Source organism: Sus scrofa, chromosome 3 (genome assembly GCF_000003025.6).
Source record: "Sus scrofa isolate TJ Tabasco breed Duroc chromosome 3, Sscrofa11.1, whole genome shotgun sequence".
In the NCBI taxonomy this organism is placed as follows: domain Eukaryota; kingdom Metazoa; phylum Chordata; class Mammalia; order Artiodactyla; family Suidae; genus Sus; species Sus scrofa.
This window is the reverse complement of record NC_010445.4, coordinates 97,183,537-97,207,699: the sequence shown is the minus strand read 5'-3', so window position 1 is coordinate 97,207,699 and position 24,163 is coordinate 97,183,537. Positions and strand designations below refer to the sequence as shown.

At 51.3% G+C, this 24,163-nt stretch overlaps 2 protein-coding genes and 1 long non-coding RNA gene across 3 annotated transcripts in view; all 3 read right to left on the bottom strand.

The window, feature by feature from the left end:
* The window catches only part of LOC106509841, a 69,085-nt gene extending 68,737 nt beyond the window's left edge, over positions 1 to 348 (bottom strand). Inside the window, exon 1 of the long non-coding RNA XR_002342741.1 lies at positions 206 to 348. This is a non-coding gene — a long non-coding RNA (uncharacterized LOC106509841). The remainder of the gene's footprint in view (positions 1 to 205) is intronic.
* ZFP36L2 (ZFP36 ring finger protein like 2) lies at positions 4,606 to 7,305 on the bottom strand. The gene is made up of 2 exons (XM_003125190.6): positions 6,945 to 7,305; positions 4,606 to 6,409 (listed from the first exon to the last, which is right to left on the bottom strand). Exons 1-2 carry the CDS (start codon positions 6,993 to 6,995, stop codon positions 4,979 to 4,981), a joined length of 1,482 nt encoding a protein of 493 aa, XP_003125238.1. The 5' UTR covers positions 6,996 to 7,305; the 3' UTR covers positions 4,606 to 4,978.
* THADA (THADA, armadillo repeat containing) overlaps positions 10,649 to 24,163 on the bottom strand; it is a 324,874-nt gene continuing 311,359 nt past the window's right edge. The window contains 2 exon segments of the mRNA XM_021088406.1: positions 10,649 to 11,780; positions 12,860 to 13,029. Of these exon segments, the coding sequence (XP_020944065.1) occupies positions 11,385 to 11,780; positions 12,860 to 13,029 (566 nt within the window). The 3' untranslated portion in view covers positions 10,649 to 11,384.

Genomic DNA, 24,163 nt, shown 5'->3' with positions numbered 1-24,163 from the left:
CACACTTCCACACACCCCCCAGCCCCAGCCCCAGTATTCTCCTGCAGCAACCCCCCCCACAGACCCCAGCCATGGCAACACAACACGCGTGTGCACATCCACCCAGATGGATGAGGACACAGATACACCCTTCATGTAAACGCCCCACCAGCCCTCCCTCCACACCCGCAAAAACACCCTCAGACACACGCATGCACACCCATACATTTTCCAGGTCCAGCAAACACTGTCAGGAGAGGTTGGGAGATGCCACCTAGGCAGGGCTGGGCCTGTAGGGGCTGTAGCTTCCTGCTCCCCGGCCCCCCTTCCCGCAGGGCTCCTCCTGGGCAAGCCTGTCCAGCCGCCAGGCCCTGGCCCCTCCCTGCCCCTCCCTCTTTTCCTCCCTCCCTCCTGGGCCTTGCCAGCGGCACAAACTGGAACTGCCCTGGATGGCCACACGTCTGCACATCCCAGAGAACGAACAAGAAAAAATAAACAGCATCCATGAGGTAACAACGATGGAGAGTGGTTACAGGCCCCTGGTGGCAGGTGAGCCGGGCGCTTACCAGGGGCGGGCCTCATTGGCTCCCATTAACTCACAAGGCCAGGGAAGGCCCAGAGGCCCAACTTCCAACTTTCAAGATGGAGCCAGAGGCACATCTGCCCTCACCCTTGTCACCACCACAAGCACAACTGAAAGAGAGCAAATGCCTGGAGACGGTTCTCTTCCAGGTTCAAATGCTCCCTAGTGGGCCTCCCCGTCTCCACACACAGCCAGCCCCGGGGGTTTCTGAGAGCTCCACCCCCCAGGCAGAGTTCCCCACTGAGCATCCCAGTGCGGGGCCAGAGCTGCAGCAAAGAGCTTTGCCTGTTTGTCCAGCCTGCATTGAGCCCTCCAGGGCCTGGCCCTTGCATCCGGGTTCCTGAGCCGCTCCCGGGCTCACAATCCCCCATCTATTCCCAAGGGCGGTGCAGAGCTCTGGCCTTCTCAATAGTTTTTTTGTGTGTGTGGTTTTTTCCCCTCGTTTTATACACTCAGCAGTGGATTCAGACAGAGTGAGTGAAGGGTGGAAACTAGCTACACGCATGCACCCCTTCTCCGAAATAATGTAGAAGGTGGTACACACGAACCGGGCTGCTTCAAAGATACCTTCGTTTGCCAATGGCTCGTGGAAATGCCCTGGTGAAGACATCCTAAACATCATCACATTCCGGGCTCATTCTCACAACGGACCAAAGAATTTTCTAGAATGTAATGCAGGAGTCAGTTTTAGTTCCCCTCCCCAGCCCGTGATAGGAATCCTGGCTTGTTCTTACTTGCAGTTTTTACTTCTAGTTCCCTTAATTTACAAGAAAACTCTGCTCAGGGCGACCAAGCGTGTGGTGTGCTGTTAATTCCAGGCGCTGCAGAAAGACAATGACCTACATACCCTCCATTGATCTGTGGCAAGAGGAAATTTCTGAATGATCGCCCCCCGGCCCCCCGCCCCGCTTTCCACGCTCCACTGGGTCTTAAATCCAAAACATCAACTCCTAGCAGTTGGGCTTTCAAACAAACCAACTTTTCAAAAATGAAGGCGGCTTACCCCAAAAAGAAGTCGACCATTCCAGCTGATCCAAAGTACTTGTTCAGAAAAATCAGTTTGGGAATGAGGTGGAAACAAGGCCTTTGAAATGCAGTTTGGCCTAAATAGCACCACACTTTAGACTTTTCCTGCCCATTGCACATTCTTTGTGGTGCAGAGGCCTGGGAGCCTGCGGGGTCCAGGCCGGCCGAGCCCTCCTTGGCCTCAGGCTTCCCTCCCCCACCGCCGAGGCCCGCAGCAGCCGGGGGCCGGGCAGCTGAGAGAACTTCGAAACTGTTCCTCGGCTCCTTTGGCGGCGATCGCCCAGCACCCAGACGCTCCAGTGAACACCAGTGCGATCGTCCTTAACATGAAACAGCTGCCTGAGGCCTGGCGGACTCCACCGACGCCCCCACCCTGCCGGGCTCAGCAGTGAAGCCCCCGGAGACCCGCGAACACAGGCCTGCGGAGGTTGCAACTTCAGCTGATAAAGCCCAGCTGTTGTAGGTGAGGAAACAACTTTTGCTGAGTCTCTTACCTACTTTGGAAAAAGTGTCTGAAGTGTGTGTGTGTGTGTGTTGTGTGTTGCGAGGGTGGAGTGGGGGGGGGGATGGAAAGGAAAAACAGGAATTGATTTATGAACCATTTTTGTTTTAAAGTGTAAGAAAGGACCATACTAAGGTTTCAGCTCAGTTGTGAGAATCAGCAGACAGATTGGTGCTTTTAGTTTTTTTCCTTCCCTTTTCCAGAGACCTGGGTTAAATGTGCTTTCTGGCCGCTTTCAACCATCTCAAACACAGACACTAATCCTTTTGCATAAATAACGTGTGTGCTCACTCCCACAGGAAGCCGTCCGCATAAACAAACATTACCCAGATATAAGTTTAACCTGTTTAATCTTCCTTCTCTTTCCGTCCTCTGCGGACAAGGACACAACCAGGCTTTCCAAAGTCCAGGCAAAACCCTGGTTCTCCAGCCCAGGAAAGGTCGGGCCTCACCCCCCCACCCCCAGCTCAGCCAAGGGTTGGCAAGACCCTCCTCACCCAAGCAGTTCCCTGGGCGTCTCAGCGGTGGGGGGTGGAGGGGGGGAATCAGACCTTCAGCTGCCACTGCAGACACGTGACCACTTGGTGACTCACAGGCGGGCCACACCCCTTCAGGCCTTCCAGCCAGGCCCTGCCACCAGCCAACCCAGGGATGCATCTTATTACCAAGGGGAACAGCTAACTAATGCCCTTGACAGTCCAAATTACTTTCTTCCAGCTAAAAGAACTTGCTATAAAACATGCCGGGGGGACAAGCTCTTCTGAATTCTGGGCTCTGCCAGCTAAATCCTAGCCTTCAACCCCTCTGACCTGGGCAATCAATGCCTGAGAGGGGTGTGGGAAGCTAGGAAAAAAAAAAAAAAAAAAAAAAAAAAAAAAAAAAAAAAAAGCAAGCTATCTTACACATTAATACTTTTTTTTTCCCAAAATTTTTATTGGGGGAAAACTACAGAACATTTACAGTACAATGTTTACAGTCACAATTTGTAGTGAACTGATTCCCCAAAATATATTACAACTCAAGTTGACTTATCTCGTTACATTCAAATACCTACTTCTGTCAAAGTAGTCCCGAGTACATACAAATATAGTGCTCCAACTGTACCTACGTACAAACTAAAACGACTACTCATTCATCCGCTGTCCAGGAAAGATTCCTGCCTTTCTACATGGAAAAAAAAAAAATAGTACAAGTTTTTGGAATTTTCTGTAATTAAACAAGTCATATTCATGTACTACATATACCATTTTAGCACTAAGAGGTGGCCTCTTCAGTTTATATCTATATATAAAAAAGTGGTAAAAATCTTTTCCTTTTGTGCAGTTGAACCCATCCTACATTCAAATTCTCTCAAGCACTAATAGACAAAATACTTATTTGGTTGAGGAAGATTTAAGGCAAGTTCTGGCCCTTCCAAAGGCACTGAGACTACCCCCCCCCTTATTGCTACATGTCTTTATACGCAGTTATGTCACAGTAGAACTGGTGGGATAAGCAAACAAAACACATTTCTTTTTTGCTAGTTTTTAAAGTTGGAATGAGAAAAGCATGCCACATTTATGCCTGATTACAAAGTATGTGGTCACTTTTTTCTTTTAAAGTTGGATGGGCTACAACCATTATACATTCTAAGAAAAACTCATAAGATATTCCTCAAACTACTTCCACAGCCTCAAGATAGATTTCTGTAAAGAAATCATGCAATCTTTTCAAAATTGACGTAAACAAAGAAAGAAATTAATGAAATAAATATTACATACAATCTCTTAAATTAAGATTTTTTTTACTCATTTACAATAAAATAACCAAGTGAAGTTACAAAAGGCATATATTACTGTGAAAAGAACATACACTCCACATTTTGCCGATTAATAATGGCAATCATAATTTAACATAATAAAAGAATATATATCTATTGCTTTTCATCATACTTGATAAATACAGTATGAACAAAAATTTCAATGTATACTTTTCACAAGATAATAAATAAGTTAAATAGTTTTTTCATATTGAGTTGTGGTGCAGTGGTGCGAATCAACTCAAAACAGCTAAAAATTCAGCAGTTATTCCCCAACAATTACAAACTAAACTCTGCCCAAAGCTTCCAGAAAAGAGCAGACAAAATGGTTCTAAATTAAACATCCACTAAGTGGTGGCAATGAAACCAGTAACCGGTATGAAACTTTGGAATGCAAGGTTTTTTTTCCAGACATATTTAACTTTGTTAAAAAAACAAAAAACACCTATGGAGCTGAGGTCTGCTATCAAGGCATATTCTTGGTAGGATATTGGATTCTAAAAGCTTATAGGTTTAGCAAGGTGATGGCTGGCTGGTTTGTTTACACTGGTCTGAGACACACAATTAGGAACTCCACTCAAGAGTCCCCACATCTGGACTGTTAACTAATGCTTTTCAAGTGAAGATATGGAATGGTGGTTGGTAGCTGCTGGTGCTGGGTTGATTTTTCCTAAAGTCCCACACTCAGAGACCTAAAAAAGTTTTTAGGTGTTTGTCTTTTTTTTTTTTTTTTTTTTGTTCAATTCGCATAACAACTGCCCCGTTGTGAATATTTTGTTCACCGATACAAAAAGTTCGTTGGCTTTTTTTTTTTTGCTCAACAAGAATGAAACTTCGTAATAATAATAAAAATAATAATAAAAAAAAAAAAAACAAGAGGAAACCGAAAAGGGAGGGGTGGGGGCCCCTCCCGGCACACAAGTTCGAGTCCAAGTGCTCGGTGCGGCCTGAAGTCTGCTTGTGGCCGGTATCATTCCCCCCTACACATCCCCGTGCTCCCCTGCCCCTAGCAGAGGCGAGACCGCCGGGGCGCCCTCCAACACCCCCAGAACTGCCTTCCCTTCCTCCTCCTCACTGGCGCCCTCTTGCCTCAGTCGTCGGAGATGGAGAGGCGGCTGAAGATGGGCAGGCGGCGGCCAGGGTCGAGGCTGGGGGACTCAGAGCCGCTGAGGCTGCCCGAGCTCAGGGAGCCGCTCAAGTAGCTGTCGCGGTCCGACAGCGAGTCCGGGGGGCTAGGGGGAGCGTCGAACACGGGGGACTCGGACAGGCGGCGCGGCAGCTGGAAGCTGAAGGGCGGTGAGGGCGGCGCGGTGGCGCTAGCAGGGAGGGGCGCGCTGGGCGGTGCCGGGGGCTGCGCAGGGGGCACCAGGCCCTGCTGCTGCTGCTGTTGGCTGCGATAGTAGGCGGCGGCAGCCACCGTGGCGAAGTTGTGGGTCTGGATGGCCAGCGGCGTGATGAGGCTGCTCAGCTCCGGGCCGAAGGCGAAGGCGTTGTTGGCGCACGAGGCCGACGAGCAGGCGGCGCAGGGCGCGCCCGGAGCGAGCAGGTCTTCGGCGCCCCCAGTGCCGTACAGCAGAGCCGCCGCAGCCGCGGCCGCCGCAGAGGCACAGCACGTCGGGGCGCCCGAGGGCGTGGAGGCTGCCGAGGCCGACGAACAGGAAGAAGCGGACGAGGAGCAGGACGAGGCGGAGGAACAGGAGGGCGGCGGCGGGGTGCGCGACGTGGGGCTGTCGAGCAGCAGGGGCGACTCCAGGCCCCCCGGGGGCTGGTGGTGGCCCGACGGGAAGCCCGAGAAGCTGAGGCTGTGGTGCAGCTTAGGCCGCGGCTCCCGGGGGAAGCCCAGGTGCAGCGCGTCTCGGGCACTGAAGGTGCGCAGGTCCCCGGAGGCACCCCCCGATGGCGCAGGCCGCCGCTCATCGGCGTTGTGGATGAAGTGGCAGCGCGGCCCGTAGGGGCAGAAGCCGATGGTGTGGAAGGTGCGGCACAGCTCCGTCTTGTACTTCGGATGGCGAGTCAGGCTGCGCAGCTCGTGGAACCCGTGCGCGAACTGGCACTTCTCGCCGTATTTGCACGTGCCGCTCTCCTCGAAGGGTCGGCACAGCTCAGTTTTGTAGCGCGTTGAGTTGATCTGGGAGCCGCCGCCCCCCTTCTGCTGCTGCTGCAGGTGCAGGAGGTGCTGGCTGCGATCGCCGTTCTCACTGAACGAGCGGTCCCGGAATTTGTTCTCCTTGTTCAGCAGGGCCGTGCCGCCGCCCCCCGACGGCTCCTTGAGGGTGCCGTAGGAGGCCGGGCCGCTGGCCGCCGCGCTGCCGCAGCTGCTGCCGTTAGCCGCGCCCGGGAACTTGGGCGAGCAGCTGCCGGGGCTAGGCGCTGGGTGGGCGAGCGCGTGCAGGTTGCTGGCCGAGTGCCGTCGGAGGAAGCCCGGGGTGAAGCCCGAGCTGGGGGCAGCGGCCACAGGCGTCCCCACCGCCTTCTTGTCCAGCATGTTGTTCAGATTGAGGTTGGCCAGGGATTTCTCCGTCTGCCAAAAGGAGGGTAGCGGGGAAGGGGTGAAAAGTGGAAAAGGGAGGGAAGAGTTGGAGGAGTTGCAGAGTAACAACCACTTGCAGCTCTCTGATTCTTTTCCCTTTTTTCGGATTCTGACTCGGCCCCCAACCGCCACCCTTACAAGAGCACAAGAATCAAGTTCGAGTTGGGAGGAGCCGGACTCTCCCACCCTAGGCCGCGCCGGCTTGCAACATGTGATCTTCAGCCGTGGGCCGCCGGCCTGGGCGGCGCAAACCCCGTCCGGGAAGCCCCGGGCAGCGTGGCTGTGGTCGGCTGGGGAGAAACTAAACAGCTACAGCTACTCCCTCCAGCCCTTCCTCTCTTCTCCTTCTCTCCGCCCACAAGGCGCGAGAACACACACTGCAAACTCCAGGATTTTTCCCGAACCCAAAAGTCAAGGCGAGGAAAGGACTCCCAAAGCCGAGGGCAGAGGGCCAAGCCTGAAATCTCGAAGGGCTTCCTTCTTGCCTTTCCTCCTCCCTCCCTCCCTCCTTTCCCCGCCCGCGTACCTTGCACAAGAAGTCGATATCATAGAAGGCGGACAGAAGTGTGGTCGACATGTTTCTGGATCCTGTAATGGTCGGAGCTGCAGGCAGGGAGGTCCGGAGGAACCCTCGCGGCGGCGCGGCCGGCTCGAGCCACGACGAATAACGGGCGAGGGGCGGGGGAGGGATCGAAAGTTTGCTGGGGGGCGAGAAAAGAAGGAACGGAGGCAGCAGCGTGGACTGGTTTTGAGGGTGCCCAGGAGTGCGGAGTGGGGGGAAAGAAAGAGTGAAGCTAGAGCGCTCCTCCGCGCCCCGGGGTGCCCGGCCCGCCCCCCCGCGCGGAGCCGACGGCAGCTCTCGGACTGCTGGAACTCAGCGGCCTGCGAGCGCGCGCCCTATATACTGTCCCGCAGCGCGGCAGAGGCTGGAGGGGCGTGCCGGGGGAGGGGACAGAACGCTGACCCCCGCCGGGGTCTCCAGGCAACGCCGCCCGCCGGCTCGCGGACGTCAGGCGCCTTCCCGGCCTCCCATTGGCCGCCGCCAATTTTTTTTTTTCTCTGGGGGAGGGGGGTGGGGAGGCCTCGGGGCGGGGCTGGGCGCTGGGGCGCCCGGGGCAGCGTGGAGAGCTCGGCCTAGATGGGTGCTGCTAGGTGGCGGCGGGAAGATTCAGCTCCCCTCCTCTGGGGCTGCACTGTTGGAAATCCCCAGCACGTTTAAGCTGGCCGGGGTTCTGCAGCCCTGGACGTGTCTCTCCCCGCCCGATCCTGCTACGCGAAATTGCGGAGTTTTTATCTCCCACCCTCGGTCTTATACTGGGCGCGGGAATTGCAAAATGCAAGAATACTGCAACCGTCCGCGCGGCCCCACTGGGTTGCAAAGGGTGCTCCGGCCGGGGGGGGCGGGGGGGCGAGGGCTTGAGTCGGATGGGTGGTGGCTCCATCCCGACTGCACGTGGAGTGCGGTGGGTGTGGGGGCGGGAGCGGCCACGCGGGCGGCTGCCGGGGTAGTCCTGCCCGGAGGAGCCTGGGCCCGTTTCTCCGCCCCCCTTCCCGCCCAGGCTGCAGTAAACAGGGCTTGAGCGCCGGGGCCTGCCGGGCAGGGCTGAGTGTCTGAGGACAAGGCGCTGGCTTTGCTAATCACATCACAAGACCTTGAGCCAGGGCCAAAGGCGCGGAGTGGCGCGGGGCGTCCCGGGCGGGGGAGCCGGCTGGGAGGACTGGAGGAAAGGCCGGGAGAGCCGTGCAGGCATGGAGGCCACTTCCCGCCACCTTGTCTGTCTGCCGGTCGGTTCGGTCTTCCCCAGCCCTCCCGGGGGTGGTGGCACAGCTGCCAGCCGAGGCTCCCGCCCTCCGCAGCCTTGGCCAGGCGCGGCCTCCTAGCCCTTTCCCTCCGGCCGTTGAGGGCGCCGCGCCCCGCCTTAACTGTGAGCAGAACCTGTGGGCTGCAGGCTCTGGCTGAGGCCGACCCGCAGCCAGGCAGGGCTGGGCACCGAGGACGCGTCTGGTGGGCTCGCCCGGGTTTCCTCCCACACCCCCAAAAGCTCGCGTTGGGAAATGCTCTGCCAACGGGTGCCCTGTGGGTATGGGGCAGACGCCCCCCCTAGCGCCCAGGGAGGCTAAAGCCGCTGTCGGCCCTACTCGAGCAGATCTGGTCCGGGACTCCTCGCTCCGCGTCTTCGCATATGCTGCCAAAAAGCTGGAGCTGGGCCCATGATTTCGCACACCTGACAGCCTAGGCTGTAACTGGGCCTAAGTTGAAAGGTCCAGTAAGCGCAAGGCCAAGAAGCTACCCACGCCCCCTTCCCCAGCTGATCTTGTTTTGTTTCCTGATGCTCACTTCCATTCTGCAGCGCTCATTCTTTATCTCAGTGAACCTGGGAGGGAATGAGTCAGGCCTGTCACTCAAGAAACCGACTCCTTAGAGTTCAGCTTGCATTCAGTGTCCACTGCTGTATTCTCCACCCGCCGCCCATCCAGGGAGCTAGAGCAGGGCTGTGAGCACTTCAGGATGGGAAACATAGGGCTAGAGTTCGGGCCCTGTCCCTTATAAACCCTGTGATTTTAGGCAAATCACATAATCACTTAGGCACCTGGAGTTCCTTGTAAAAGTAAGGTAATTCCTATTTTACTCCTCTCTCACCTATGTCAAAGTGCAAACGAGTTATTTGTTAAGGTGATTAAAAGATAAACAAGTATAATCTCTCTTATTTATTAAAACACATTGACAAACATAGAAATGGAGGAAGCCAGGCCTCTGGGGTATGGCCAGATAGGTGGAGCGCCTCTGTGAACACAGAGCTGAGGAGGCATCAAATACTGGACCCTCAAGCTAGGAGCCAAGGGCAGTGACCTCAGAAGAGGTCACTGCTTCCCTCTTACCTCTCCAGCCTACACTGGCCCTTAGACAAGGCTGGGCAACTGTGTCTGACACCTGTAGCCTAGAATACCCAAGAACCCTGACTCTGTTTTGTTCTTTGTTTAAATGATCCCCAACACAAGAGTTGGAGGGCGGCCCTAACAATGGGGTATTATGAGTTTCCCTTGGGAAAGCATCAAGAAAGTGTGAAACAACAATTTCTCCTGCTTTGGGAGGTCAGTAACAAGATTTCAGATACAGAACCAGTGGAAACATCTGTCTCTCCTGTCCTCCCAGGCTGGCCAGAGGCAGCCAAGATCAGAACCTGGGGTATTCCCAGTCAACAGCTTTGAGAACACCCACTTTGTGGGCTTGGTAGAAGGACTTTGGAGCTAACATGTAAACATGCTTTGGGACAGAGTACCTGCTGGTAGAAAATATTTTTATTATTATGTAACTGCTTTATTTCATTTTAAATGGAGAAAAAAGGAATGCTGGCCTTTTCAAATGAGCTGGGCTTTGCTGGAGCCAATTTCATAATTATTCTACCATGGTTATCATCACGCTATGCCAACAATTCTCTGACTTCTCACCAGCCAGGCCTTCTCAGAACAAAAAGAAATGTTAGGTTGGCAACTTTCCATCAAGTGTGGGCTAGAGATGCCTAACCAGGTAATTAATCCAGGCTCACAAAAAAGCACATTTTGAGCTGAATAATGCAGAACCACTCCAGGAATTCCCTGCTCTCTATAGGACAAAACTTTAACTTCTTTCCTCGCCTCTTCCTGTACAGCCCTTTCTCACACTTCCACTGGGCTCTACTTTGAGTAATTGGGTGGTTTTCTTTCAAAGATAAATTATATTTGCAATATAGGCTTTTTTACAGTAGGAAATGATCATTTCAAACTCTCCTCTAAACTGCCCTTTAGACCCTTACACATCAGTAAAATAATTCTGATTGCTCACCTGAGAAGTATTTAAAAATATTTACAGATCCTAAAAGCAGGACCAAGTGCATATATGATTACTGAAATCATTTTTTCAGATAACTAGGATGAAAAATGAACATGGATGAGGCTGTGACCTGCCAACGTGTGAATTTCAATATAACTGTCTTTGGGTGACACTTACTCAGAAATTATAATTCAGGAATGGCAAGCCAATTAAAAAACAAAACAAAAAAACCCAGAACCAGCAGAAAAATGTGTGCAAGAGCGACACCTGCTGGGTGTCTGAGGAAGCAGGGCAGGCTAGATTTAGACAAGCCGAAAATCCTTAAGGTCTAGATTAAATCACTGAAATGGATAAATGTTTTCTGGCATCTTAAATGAGAATCTTTGTGTTACTGCCACCAAGAAAATGATAGTAAACAGTTTAGTATCAAACAAGTCATTTATTTTGACTCTCCTTTCCCCAGGTTCCTTGTAACAGCCAAGAGTCTATGGTTTCACCGGGTGGTGAAATCTGGTTTCCTAATAATGGGGGGTGGGGGGTTGGAGCTCTTAATGGGTCTTTTATTAATTAGGATTGCATACGTAGGTCACTGAAGGACTTAAACATGCAGACAGTAAAAAAATTACTTGTATGAAGCTGATCCTTAATCTCCCAGGACCCAACGTTTGGAATATATATTCTTGCCTTAGCTAAAAATGGAATAAAATTTGGAATGCTGACCAAATGGGCTGTTTGCCAACTAAATCAGCTTCTACGTCCAGCCAAAAAAAAGGGGGTGGTGATGGGGAATCATGTCTTAAAACCCAATTCTGTGTAATCAACTCAGAGAAAATGCAGGCTGGCTATGGTTGGATAGTGGAGGTCCTGGGGGATGAGAAAGCCTAAGTCAGGCCTGCAGGTGGCCTGCACCTGGGAACAGAGTAAATACTCCACGTGGTAGCCTCACTTCCTACAGTAGCTGCAATAAACGAGGCTGCCTTGAATGACGGAACTGAAGAAAAATTCCTCTGTAGGAAAGGAGACTAGACTCACAGAGTGGGGGAGGTGTGACAGGGAGAAGATTCTCGAATTTATGTTTAACGAGCTTCCCGAAGACTTAGTGGGGGAATACCTCAGCGCCCCCCCCCCCCCCCCCGGCCAACAAGTCTTCGTTCTTCAACAAGCCCTTTCTGTTCTTGGAAGGGTTAACGGATTCGCTGCTGCAGGAGAGTCCAAAGCATCCAGAATTAGGATGCCTTCCCCGTCCTTTTCTTCCAGAAAGGCCAGCAGCCTCAGGCAAGCCAGAGTCCTTTCCTCCAGGATGCGCAGCCTCGTAAACTCTGCCGTCTTCAAAAACTCAGCCGTTGGTGGCAGCTCTCTGAAGAGCTGGGAGAGGAGGTGGCACTGCTCGGACGCTGTCCTCTGAAGACGATGGAGCCACTCGGGGCGCAGGGGACACCAGCTGGACGTGGAGAGGAGGCGGGAGAGGTGCTTGTAGAGGTATTTCACGAAGATCAGGGTCTCAGCCCAAAAGTTGACTTCCGTTTTTTCAAACAGGTGGTCTTCTTCCACCTACAATCAGAAGAAAAGGCCAAAAGCCAACCTCAGAGGGGATGCTGAGCAGAGTCCTGCGGCCGCAGAAGCAGTGTGGCCCCTCCCCCACCCAACAGAGGGCCCGCTCTCGCCTGTCAACACCCCTGGACACACACCACTTGCAGCCTTGAAGGTCACCTTCTATTTTCACTTGTTGTACTTCTCCACCGGAGAAGAATTTTCTTCCCCCAGACTTAACATGACCTTTGATAAAGATGTGTTTGTGGTTCTCAGCCAAGATATTTTGGGGGCCTGGTGCTGAAAAGGAGACCTCAGCACAGGAGTGGGCCTAGGCCTGAAGGTGTCTCCAGAAACCAGAGGGGGTGGGGGGGGAAAGCGGAATCTGAGCAGCAGAACAAAGGGCAAAGAACTGTCCAACACAAGACTCGAGTCTCTGAGTATGAAACCAAATTTCTACACCGTTGGGGATTTTCAAGGTCATTTTATCACAGACATTTTATCTTGTCTCCAAATTTCCCATAAACAGGCTGTTTGCTGAACTCTTGGCCTCTTGCGGATGCCAGGAAGGCCAGCTGAGTCAGACACGGGTGGAGTGGAGTTTCAGTTCTCAAGAAGCTCTTGCTGTTTATCTTGGTCCTCAGTTTCCCCATCTGTGGACTGCTCCCCTACCCGGAGGAAGCGAATAGTTTTCTTCAAGCAGCAAAGATCCTGGAAGGAACCTGATTCTCTGGAAGTGTTTCACCTTCAGACCCAACTATGGGGAGCCCGCAGGTACTCCAATGTCACCCATAAGCTTTCTCGGTAATTAAACTCAACTGCCCAGGGGCCCCTTTTAAAGTCCCCTCCCCACACTGATCTGAAGGCCTGCCACTGGAACCCAGAAGGCCAGCATGAAAGCTGCCCCAGTCCCCCGAGCAGCCCCCAGTGAACTGCTGGGGTCACTTGGAACCTGTCCTGGTTGGTTATTGCTCAGTATCTGAGCATCCAGAAGCACACTTTCAGCGGGCACGATAAGCCCGCATAAGCCTGTAAGTGCTGCACCCAGTGGGTGTTGGACACTCCCACCTGCCTCCACTGCCCTGAGGCCCTGGGGTTACCTGATGCGCGCTCTCCACACAGACCATGCGGTCATCACCCTCTCCCAACAGCCATCCCAGCAGGACTGGGAGTCCAGGGGTCAGCTGGTCCCACTGCTGGAGCAGGTCACACAGCACAGCCAGGGCCAGATCCAGTGCAATGCAGGCATCCACCTGGCAGAAGGCAAATTCTGTGGGGACGAGAGAGGCGAGTGATGAATGGGCTGCTCAGGGCCGACCAGGGAGGCTGTGCAGGACTCTGGGAACTTGAATGGCCTCAGGTAAAATCACTGCTACCAGCCTGGTAGGGAAGCTGGAGGGACTGGCTCTCTAAGGGTTATTAATCCACTACTGAATCCTGCTGTCTACATAGCTAGACGGAGGCATATGCCTGAATCCCACCATTTCCATGCCATGCTATCCCGGTGTAAACAAAAGCAGCCCTAGCTGCACAGCTGAAACGAATCCGACTAGGAACCATGAGGACACAGGTTCCATCTCTGGCCTCGCTCAGTGGGTTAAGGATCCGGCATTGCCGTGAGCTGTGGTGCAGGTTGCAGACGCGGCTTGGATCTGGCGTTGCTATGGCTGTGGTGTAGGCCGGCAGCTACAGCTCTGATTCAACCCCTAGCCTGGGAACCTCCATATGCCTTGGGTGTGGCCCTAAAAAGCAAAAGAAAAAAAGCGGCCCTGTCTGCAGAACTAGACAATTCCACCCTCTGCCCTTCTAACTGGAAGGATATTGGGAAAGTTTCTCAGTCAGCATCTCCTCTGCAGGCCTGCCCACATGCCTGAGTTCCCTTGCTTTGCCCCTTCCTCTGAAGGCAAATCCCGTTGAGCACATAGCACAGTAAATCTCTACCATCCATCTTTTTACTTTTTAACTTTTTTGTTTTCCTTTTTAGGGCCGCACCTGCAACCTATGGAAGTTCCCAGGCTAGGGGTCAAATCAGAGCTGCAGCTGCTGGCCTACGCCACAGCCACAGCAACACCAGATCCAAGCTGCATCTGCGACCTACATCGCAGCTTGTGGCAACTTGGGCCTTATTAAGCCACTGAGTGAGGCCAGTGCATCCTCATAGATACCTGTCAGGTTCCTAACCGTTGAGCCACAATGGGAACTCCAGCAAGCTTCTTTTTAAAGGGACAGAAGGTAAATATTTTAGCCTTTGGGAGTCTTATGGTCTCTGTCACAACTGTTCAACTCAGCTGAAAGCAGTCATAGACAATATGTAAACAAATGGTTGTGGTGGTACGGTTCCAATAAAACTTTATGTTTCAATAAAATTTGAATTTCATGTAATTTTTTTGTGTCACAAACTATTATTCTTCTTTTGATTTTTTCCAACCATCTACAAATGTGAAAACCGGGGTTTTTCTGGTGGTGCAGTGGGTTAAGGATGCAGCACTGTCACTGCTGTGACTCAGGCACGGCTATGGTGTTGGTTGATCCCTGGCCAGGGAACTACTTGCTGTGAGCGTGGCCGATTTAAAAATTGCAAAAACCATTCATAGTTCACCGGGCCCTACAGCGACAGGCAGAGGGCTGGAGTTAGCTCATACTCTGCCACCCTTTGTGTTGCAGTGAATTCGTTTTCAGAGACTCATCCTCCTGGCTGGCTGGGGGAAGGATGGTGAAAGAGGAGAAGGGGGTGCAGAAAGAGGAAGTGGGTACCTGGGGAAACCATTGCTTACTTCACCATTTTGCCTTAGACAATCCTAAATATGGGTTTGAGGGGAGGCTTGGGGCATTGACACTTTTGCTAACAACCCCAGACACCCCTCCCACCCCCAACCGGGAGGAGGCTTGAAATGTGGGATTGAAGTTCCACCACCCAGGCAATAAATCCGTACGGATCAGTTCATGCACCGTGCTTGCTTTTCAATGCCCGGCTTCTACTGAGTCCTTGTCTTTCCCAAATCTCCATCTCTTAACTCCAGCCCGCAGACCTGTGCCTGATCCTTTGGCCTCCAAAGAGACTTACTCAGCACACAGGGAGAAGCCTCGGCATCTGGAAAGGAAAGCTGGGTTCCCTAGGGTGTTGCACCAGGCTCAACGGACCTATTAAGGGCCAGTCCCTAACTAAGTCCTTTCTCTCCAGTCCTTCAGCATCCTTTGGGTTGAGTCTTACCACACTTCAGAGATGAGGAATCCAGGGCTCAGACAGGTTAACCCACTTGCATACAGAGAGCTTTAATGGCTGTCAAGAAACTGGAATTGCCAACAAGTTTCATGGTGCATGCAGAGCACAGCTTCGGATAAGAATTAGCAACAACATTCCAGAGACATAAGTCTTCATGGTGAGATAAGCAGAGTTGGTGACCACTCCCTCAGGGCTAGCACTACAGAGAGCCCAGGAAGCGGAGCCGAGACTCACAGAAGCAGCCAAAAGACCAATGTTACCACCCTCAGAGCCCCAGATCTATCCCCCAGGACACCTGCTCCTTCGGTTCTGCACCTTGGAACCAGGCTTCAAACTGGGGAACAGAAAAAGTCAGGCGAAAGCGTGAAGATGCATTTTAGCTGTAGGTCGGAGCCGTGTGTTGGTCCAACCTTCATTTATAATACAATCTCTATTTTTATCTCTGACTCTTCTGTGCAGTTCTCAACTAGTTTAGAGTCTTTATGTGGGAGGGTGCCATTAACTGGCCTCTTTCGAACCTCATAGAATTGAAAATACACATGAAGACTAGTACAGGATTAAACATACAGCAGATGCTCAAAACACTCCAGTTTATGGCTCTGGAGATGACGAAAACTTTTTCTTTACCCTATTTGATTTAGTTTGAATAGTAATATAGGGACTATCACAAGGAAAGCATTCAATAGGTTGATAACAACGAACACTTTCCTATTTGAACCCTTCGAGGGAGTTCCTGCTGTCATGCAGTGGGTTAAGAGTCTGACTGCAGTGGCTCAGGTTGCTGTGGAGGCACAGGTTCAATCCCCAGCCTGACACAATGGGTTAAAAGACCCAGCTCGGTCGCAGCTGTGGCTGGATTCAGTCCCTGGCCCAGGAATTTCCATAGGCTGTGGGTGTGGCCATTAAAAAAAAAAAATTCCTTATTGCTCCCTTACTAACAAAAGAGGAAGCTGTCTCACAGAAATCGGGTCCAAGTTCACACGGTTCGCAGTGAAGGCACTGAGCTCAGTCTCCCCCAGGCACTGGCCTCCCCTCACCCTGCAGGGAGGCATGAAGAATCATTCCTGGGACTCCAGAGAGATGACAAGTCACACTCGGTTTTATTACTTTTCCTCATTAACGAGAGCTCCTAGCCGGGGGCCGTATTTTGGGCAAAGGTCAAAGCTGTAAGTCCTCAGTATTATGGTACCAGTAGCAGGTCAGCCTCTCCTGAAACCTTCCAGAAAAATCTGCCCTCTGATTCACCCCTTTCCCCCGCTACACCTCTTTTGGTCTTCTTAAGGCAAGGACGGAAAGCCCTACAAGGAAGAAAAAGTTTCATCCATCAGCAAAACTGGTGCTTGCAGTGCAGGCAACATTTCTGCTGGGCCCATAAAGAACACTTGGAGGGGACCAGAGATGCCACCAGGCAGCTGGACTGTGACACCTGCCCCACCTGACAAGACAGATATGCCCCAGCCTGCACCATCTGCTGTGCCTCATGCTTAGGACGTGGCAGGAGAGTGACAAGAATGACAGAGGCACCAGGGGAGAGCTGGTATGTTGGCTCCGAGTGGATCTAACAGAATTATAACCAAACACTGACGCTGGGATGGGGGCAAGGGGAGGATCAGTTGGATTTTTATCTCCTACTTGAGGGGCCAGATGCACCTCACCAACTTTCCTCTTTTACTACCTTGCCCTGGATGAAGACAGCTCAGCCACAACAGCTCAGATCTCCACTAGCCACAGACCCAGGGAAGGGGGTGCCGAGGAGCAGGGAGAAGACACTTTTCGCCTAGCCAGGCAGGCCAGCCAGGCTCTCACAGGCTCACAGTCCATTAAGGAGACAAGAAAGCAAGTGACCAAGCAACATGTGTGTCAGGAGAATCTGCTGTGCGTGCAGAACAGCCAAAACAATCTGGAAAAAGCCAACAAAACTGGAGGACTGACACTTCCTGATTTCAAAACTGGCATAAAGATAGACATAATATAGATCAATGGGCTAGAACTGAGCATCCAGAAGTAAATCCTCACGTTTACAATCAATTGGCCGAGGATGTTAAAACAACTGCCCAGGGTCAAGAACAGTCCTTTCAACCAATGAAGCTGAGCCAACCGAATACTCACATGCAAAAGAATGAAGCTGGACCCCTACCTCACAACATACACAAAAATTAACTCAAAATGTAGCAAAGGCTGAAATTTAGGAGGTAAAACTATAAAACTCATAGAAAAAAAAAAAACCACAAGAAAACCTTTTATACTTCAAAGGACTTCATTAAAGTGAAAAGTGAAAAGACAACTCACAGAATTGTGAGAAAATACTTGCAAATCTTATATCTGACAAAGGATTTGTATCTAAAATACATAAACTCTTAAAACACAATAATAAAAAGACAAATAAGTCAGTTAAAACATGTGCAAAGGATCTGGAGTTCCCACTGTGGTTCAGCGGTAATGAACCTGACTAGTAACCATGAGGATAAAGGTTCCATCCCTGGCCTTGCTCAGTGGGTTGGGGATCCGGCATTGCCATGAGCTGTGGTGTGGGTCACAGACGAGGCCGGATCTGGTGTTGCTGTGGCGCTGGCATAGGCCGGCGGCTACAGCTCCCATTCGACCCCTAGCCTGGGAACTTCCATATGCCATGGGTGGGGCTGTAAAAAAGACAACAAACAAACAAATAAAAACCACATGCAAAGGATCTGAATAGACATTTCTCCAGAAAAGATATGTAAATGACCAATAAGCACATGAAAAGATGCTTAGATCATTGACTATCAGGGAAATACAACTCAACACCATAATGAGAAGCCACTTCCTAAGTACTGGATTAACTTTAATCAAAAAGATGGACACAAAGTTTTGGTAAAGATGCGAAGGAACTGGAACTCATACATTGCTAGTAGGAATGTAAAATGGTGCAACCACTTTGGAAAACAGTCTCAAAGTCTCTCCTACTCTTAGGAGTACTTTACTTCTCTTATATACCTAAGAGAAGTAAAAAAACATATGTGTACATGAATGTTCATAGAAGCATTATTCATCACAGGCAATATGTGGAAACGACCGATGAATGGATATATAAAATGTGGTACATCCATACAGTGGAATATTACTCAGCCATAAAAGGAATGAAGTACCAATACATGCTACAATGCAGATGAACCTTGAAAACATTATGTAAAGTGAAACAAGCCAGACACACAAGACCCAGATTGTATTATTCCACTCATATAAAATGTCCAGAACATGCAAATGTTTGCCTAGAGACAAAAAGTAGAGTAGTGGTTGCCAAGAGTCAGAAAATCAAGAGATCAGGAATGACTGCTGATAGGTAGTGTTTATTTTTTATTTTAGTTTTTTGCTTTTTAGAGCCACACCTGCAGCATATGGAAGTTCCTAGGCTACAGGTCCAATTGGAGCTGCAGCTGCTGCCCTATACCAGAGCCACAGCAACACCAGATCCAAGCCATGTCTGCGACCTACACCACAGCTCACAGCAACGCCAGATCCCTAACCCACTGAGCAAGGCCAGGGATCAAACCTGCATCCTCATGGACCTAGTCAGATTCGCTTCCGCTGCGCGGAATAAACGACGGGAACTCCGAGTGTTTATTTTTGACTTGATGAAAATTTCTGGAATCAGAGCGTGGTGATGGGTATACAACCTTATGGGAGGGTCAGGCTCACACTCAGGCGACAGTGAGGACCTCAGTGGAGTCATCTGGACTCCAAGAGCTGTAGGAATCAGGGGACAGGAGAGGTCAGTGTGGGAGACTTTGCCCCCCTACTGGCTACACAGCCAGAGCAAGAGTGAAATATCCCTTCCGGCTCTCTGGGAGCACTTCCAGTGGGAAAGGAGTGCTGGGACACACCCCCACGGGGAGGCCTACACAAGGCAGACTGGCTTAACATCCAGTCCTGCGGAGGCGAGCTGGAAATCCAACAAATGAGCACTTGGAACGGGTTAATCCTGTGCTTTCCATTCTTTTGAACCGTTAACTCACTTGGATTGAGTTGGGGGGCAGCAGACAAGAGCCTACAGGGCTGCTGCAGTGCAGACTTCCTCCTGATACTGCTGCAGCCGCAGCGGGGCGGCCCTGCCTAGGCAGACGCCTGGGGATCAGAAACTCTTCTTGCTCCCTGTCTTTCCCAGCTCCATGAGAGGCCCCGCCTGGGCCTAGGAGCTGAAGATTCAGGCTCTACACGGTGTGTTGGATCCACTAAAAGGTCCCAGACTGTGTCATTCAATTCTACGTAGGTAGACAAGCGAGTCATAGGCATTGAGGTCATTTTCACCTGTTCTGATTAAAATGAAAATGCTATGGAGTTTCCGTTTGTGGCTCAGTGGTAATGAACCCAACTAGTATCCATGAAGTTGTGGGTTCGATCCCTGACTTTGCTCAGTGGGTCAAGGATCGGGTGTTGCGGTGAGCTGTGGTAGAGGTCACAGATGTGGCACAGATCTGGTGTTGCTGTGGCTGTGGCCAGAGGCTACAGCTCTGATTTGACCCCTAGCCTGGGAACCTCCACATGCTGTGGGTGTGGCCCTAAAAAGACAGAAAAAAAAAAAAAAAAAAAAAGAAAGAAAAAGAAAATGTCGATATGGATTTCTTCGATGTTGCCAACCTTGAAAACCTATTTAGACCATGGATTAGAAACCTACTGTCTGATGCTAAAGTATCCCAGGAGAGATGCTTTCTAGGCGGGGGGCCAGTGGTCAAGCCTCCTTCCCCGTTCTTCCACGGGAGGTTAAGCCAGCCCGGGAAATGCTGAGTAAAAGCTTGGATTCTCCCGGCCCCAGGTCTCCAGTATCCTGCTCCAGGCTTTTGTGGAAACTCCCTCAATCCTGCCATCCAACCAAGTCTCCGCTCACCCACCCATTTACCCATCAATTCCAGCTTTTATCTCCCCACAAGTATTTAGCGATCATCAGATAGGGGGCTGGGGAGGGGGAGGGGGTACCGTGAGAAACACGAGGAAAATCCCAGGCCCTTGTCTCAGAGAGCAAATAATTTAGTCGGAGGCAAGCTGACACATATGAAGTGTCGGGAAATAGTCCAAGATGGTATATGACGGGGACTAATTATACATACCATCGCTAGCAGGGATGAAAAGACAGAAAAGGAAAAAAAGCAGAGAGAGGGAGGAGGGAGAGCTTCATGGAGGGGAACCTTGGGCAGGCAGAGGGTCAGCGGCCAGGCACTGCTGGGATGAAAGGGAGGAGCAGGGAGATTATGAAGTTGAAGACGGGGGCTGGGGGTGGGGGACTGGAGGTGAAGATGGAGGGGCAGAGGCAGTGTCTGACTGAGTGAGGACTACTGTGCTTGCTTTCTTCTCTTCTCTTTCCTTCTTCTTTTTTTTTTTTTTGGCTGTGCCCATACCATGCAGAAGTTCCTGGGGCCAGGGATAGAACTAGTGCCTCAACAGCAACCTGAGCCGCCACAGTGACAACACCGGCTCCTTAACCTCCTGGGCCGCAAGGGAGCTCACTGTGCTTTCTTTTTTGTGAGTGAAACTATTTTAAGGTTTCCCTAGGCTGGTTCTGGACATTTCACTATTTCCAGTCTTCTCTGTAGATTTCTTCACGTCCTCTCAGCAGGGCAAGAGCCTGTATCTGAACTTGTCATGAGAAACAAGTGTGGAACCAAGGCTTGGTTCAGCTGCTGACTCTGCTATTCAACGCTTGCAGGGGTGTCAGGAGCCTCGCTGCCCCTGCCTCTCCTAGAGCCCAGGTTCTCTGCTCTGACCAGGGCTCGGAAGTGGGATCTCCAGGTACGGCAGTCAGTGACAGGACTTCCTGGCTAAACCATCAAAGGTCATCATCTCAGACTTTACCACTAAAAGAGCTCCCAGATGACCTTGACCTGAGACAGACGGTCCAGGGGAAGGTCTGTCCTAAGGAATGAGAGATGTGGCACGCCCAGCAGGTCTGAAGAACCAGCAGGAAGTCTGGGTCGGGGAATATGGGTATTTGTGGTATTGGTCCCTGTTCTTTATCTGAACACTTTGTAAATTTCATCAAAGAAGCAGCGAATGTGCTAGTTGGCGGCTCCCAAGGGCAGCCCCAGCAGACACGGAGATCGCTGCCCACGCACTCGTGCCCCGGATCTTAAATGGTAAGTGGCAACCATCATTCTATCTACATGTGTGACGGGCTTCTTGCAATCTTGGGAGTTTTCCCACTGGGGAAACTCCACAAGTCCTAAGTCAATTCCTTAACTATAAGACTCTAACCAAGTGCCAAGTGGCTGGCATCTGCTCTGTGCCCAGTGCTATTTTATAAGTGACCCTGGGGCAGGTGAGAAGGAGCTCACCTCCTTATCCCTGTTTTCCAGACGGCAATCCCTAGGCTCATGCCCTCCCCACCAGCTCTCTGGGCAGAGAGTGGCAACAGGTGGAAAGTTGCCACTAAAGATAAACAGCCTGTTACAGAGCCCCTTCTGTCTGGAAGTGGAAACATTTTCTAGTTCTGAAGGGAAAGGATAAAAATACCATCATTTGAAAGTCTAAAAATACTTAGGGAAAAAACCTTTCAAATATTAGTAATTTGATTTTTCTTAATTTTCTAGCTATTTTCATATGGAACAAACAGCCTGGCTTCCCAAAAGTTCCTGTAGACCAGCTCCCACATATTGAGGTTCCCACAGATATTGTCATGTGCCTGATGCAACCTTTTTTTTCTGGTGACCTAGCATGAAACCAGAAATACTGCAGCAAATCCTTTGGTTCTCTTCTGTTCGATTCGATTCTACTCTATTCTTAGGGCCACACCTGTGGCATATGGAAGTTACTGGGCTAGGAGTCAAATCAGAGCTGTAGCTGCTGGCCTATACCACAGCCACAGTAATGCAGGATCCAAGCTGCATCTGTGACCTACACTGCAGCTTGCAGCAATGCCAGATCCTTAATCCAGTGAGCGAAGCCAGGGATTGAACCTGCATCCTCACAGATACTATGTCGTGAGGTGTCGTGAGTAGTTCTTAATCTACCGAGCCACATCAGGAACTCCTATTTTAATTCTTTTTTAAATTAAAAACAATTTTTTTTTTTGGCCATCCCCGCGGCTTGCGGATGTTCCTGGGCCAGGGATTGAACCTGTGCCGCAGCAGCGACCGGAGCCACAGCTGTGACCCGGCTAGATCTGTAACCCACTGTACTACCAGGGAATTCCTTACCCTTACTTTTAAAGTTAAAAAAACTATAAATTAAAAAAGTAGGGCCCAACTCAAATCACTGGGTAAATATATATGCATGTGCCATCCTCCCCATCCCAATTTTAAAAATGGATACAGCCAACATGAATGAAAGTAAATAAGCATTTCGTAAAAGAATGCACTTCTTATTCAGTAGGGCCAGACTTCACCAAAAAGGGATCGATAATTAAATTACGGCTGGCTAACAGTGCACTCGGCTTAAAGTTTATAAAAATACTTTTTTTTGGGTTCACTTCGAACCGCATCAAACAAGAAGAAATGGATTCAAACAAATATCACCCTCAGGCAACAACGCTGTGGAAAAGACCTGTTTCATCCTGGGGGCCTGCCTCCTTTCCACCTTTCCAGGGACTGCAGTTATACCCAGTTTAGCGGGCAACACCCTGTCCTGTTTCTGGTGGCAACGTCCCAAGGTCAGCGGGGATGAGTAAGGCACCCATGGGCTTTGTCTGTGGCTGTTCCAGAGCCAGATAACCAGGGCGTGTCCCCGGGGCCCTGGTGTGTGAAGGGGTCTCAGGGTGAGGCGTGGGCTGGGGTGAGACCAGAGACGCTCTGGACTGAACGTCTGGCCCACACTTGGCATTCCTCATTCCAGCAAGGATAAGTGGCACACGGCCCTCCCTTCCCGTGCCCGGTGCTAAGCCAGCCCCTGGTACCCAGGTGAGCCAGGCCCACTCCAGCACTTCGCTGCACTCCGTGGAGTCTCCCTGTGGGCAATTACCTCCAGCTCTTGGTGGAAGGGGAGCGCCTCGTGTGCTCTACCCCTCTCTCCTCCATGGCCTTCACCCCAGAGCGCTTCTCCTGTAGGGGGCAGTCTGACGCCCTCTCTCCAGGCCCCTGCCCAGTGAGCCAGGGAGGGCCGGCAGGAGAAGCGCTGCTGGAGGTGGGATTTGGCGAGGATGCCTACGGACTGGGAAGCCCTCTTGGGGGGAGCGGGGAGGGCTGGGCAGCCTGAGATGCTTCCTGGGGCGGCTTCCCTTCCTCAGCCTCCCCTGCTGGGTGGCCCAGGCAGAGTTCCGGGGCTCTGCAGGCACTGTCCGCATTCCTCACTCACCAGCTTCGAGCCTGCCATTTCTCTTTTCCCTTTCCTTGCAATCACTCTGGTCTTCTTGAGTTTACTTCACTCCTGGAATTTCTTTCTCTTACAGGGAATTTCTTCTCAGCCTGAGCTCTTAGGACTGACTGGCTCCCTCTGAGTCCTTCAAGAAGCTTCCCTGGCCCTTGGCACCACCCCGTCATACTCCTCCCTGGTTCCCCACTTCTCCCTTCAATGCTTTCAGCTTATTCAGGGCTTGAGGTGGGAGAAGGGAAGAAACCAAACGACTGATTCATTTCAGCAAAGCTGTCACGGGCACGGGGTGCTCTGCCAGGAACCAGTGCTCCCCTGAAGATGCGTCCGGTCCAAGCCCTGGGGAGCAGCACAGAGCTCAAGATGGGGCGCTGCTTAGCTCCCCCAACACACTGGTGGATATGGAAAGCAGTGGATGAGGATGGTCTGGAAGCGTGTCTGAAGACTAGAAGAAGTCTGAAATCAGAAACACTCAGGATGGTCATGTTTCTCTCCTGAGAACTTTCCCACTATCACTGCTCAGCCTCATCCTGAATCCAGAAAGCTCCCTTGTGGCCCCCTCCTCACTCCCAGGCTTTCAGAGTTCTAAAACAGAGCAAAGATGACCCAAGAGTTCCTGCTGTGAGGCAGAGGGTTAAGAATCCCACTGCAGCAGTTTGGGTAGCTGTGGTGATGTGGGTTCGATCGGTGACCTGGCGCAGTGGGTTAAAGGATCCAGCACTGCCGCAGCTGCAGCTCAGCTTCAATCCCTGGCCCAGGAACTTCCATAAGCTGCAGGTGTGGCCATGACAGGAAAAAAAAAAAAAAAAAGGAGTTCCCGTCGTGGCTCAGTGGTTAACGAATCCGATTAGGAACCATGAGGTTGCAGGTTTGATTCCTGGCCTCACTCAGTAGGTTAAGGATCCGGCGC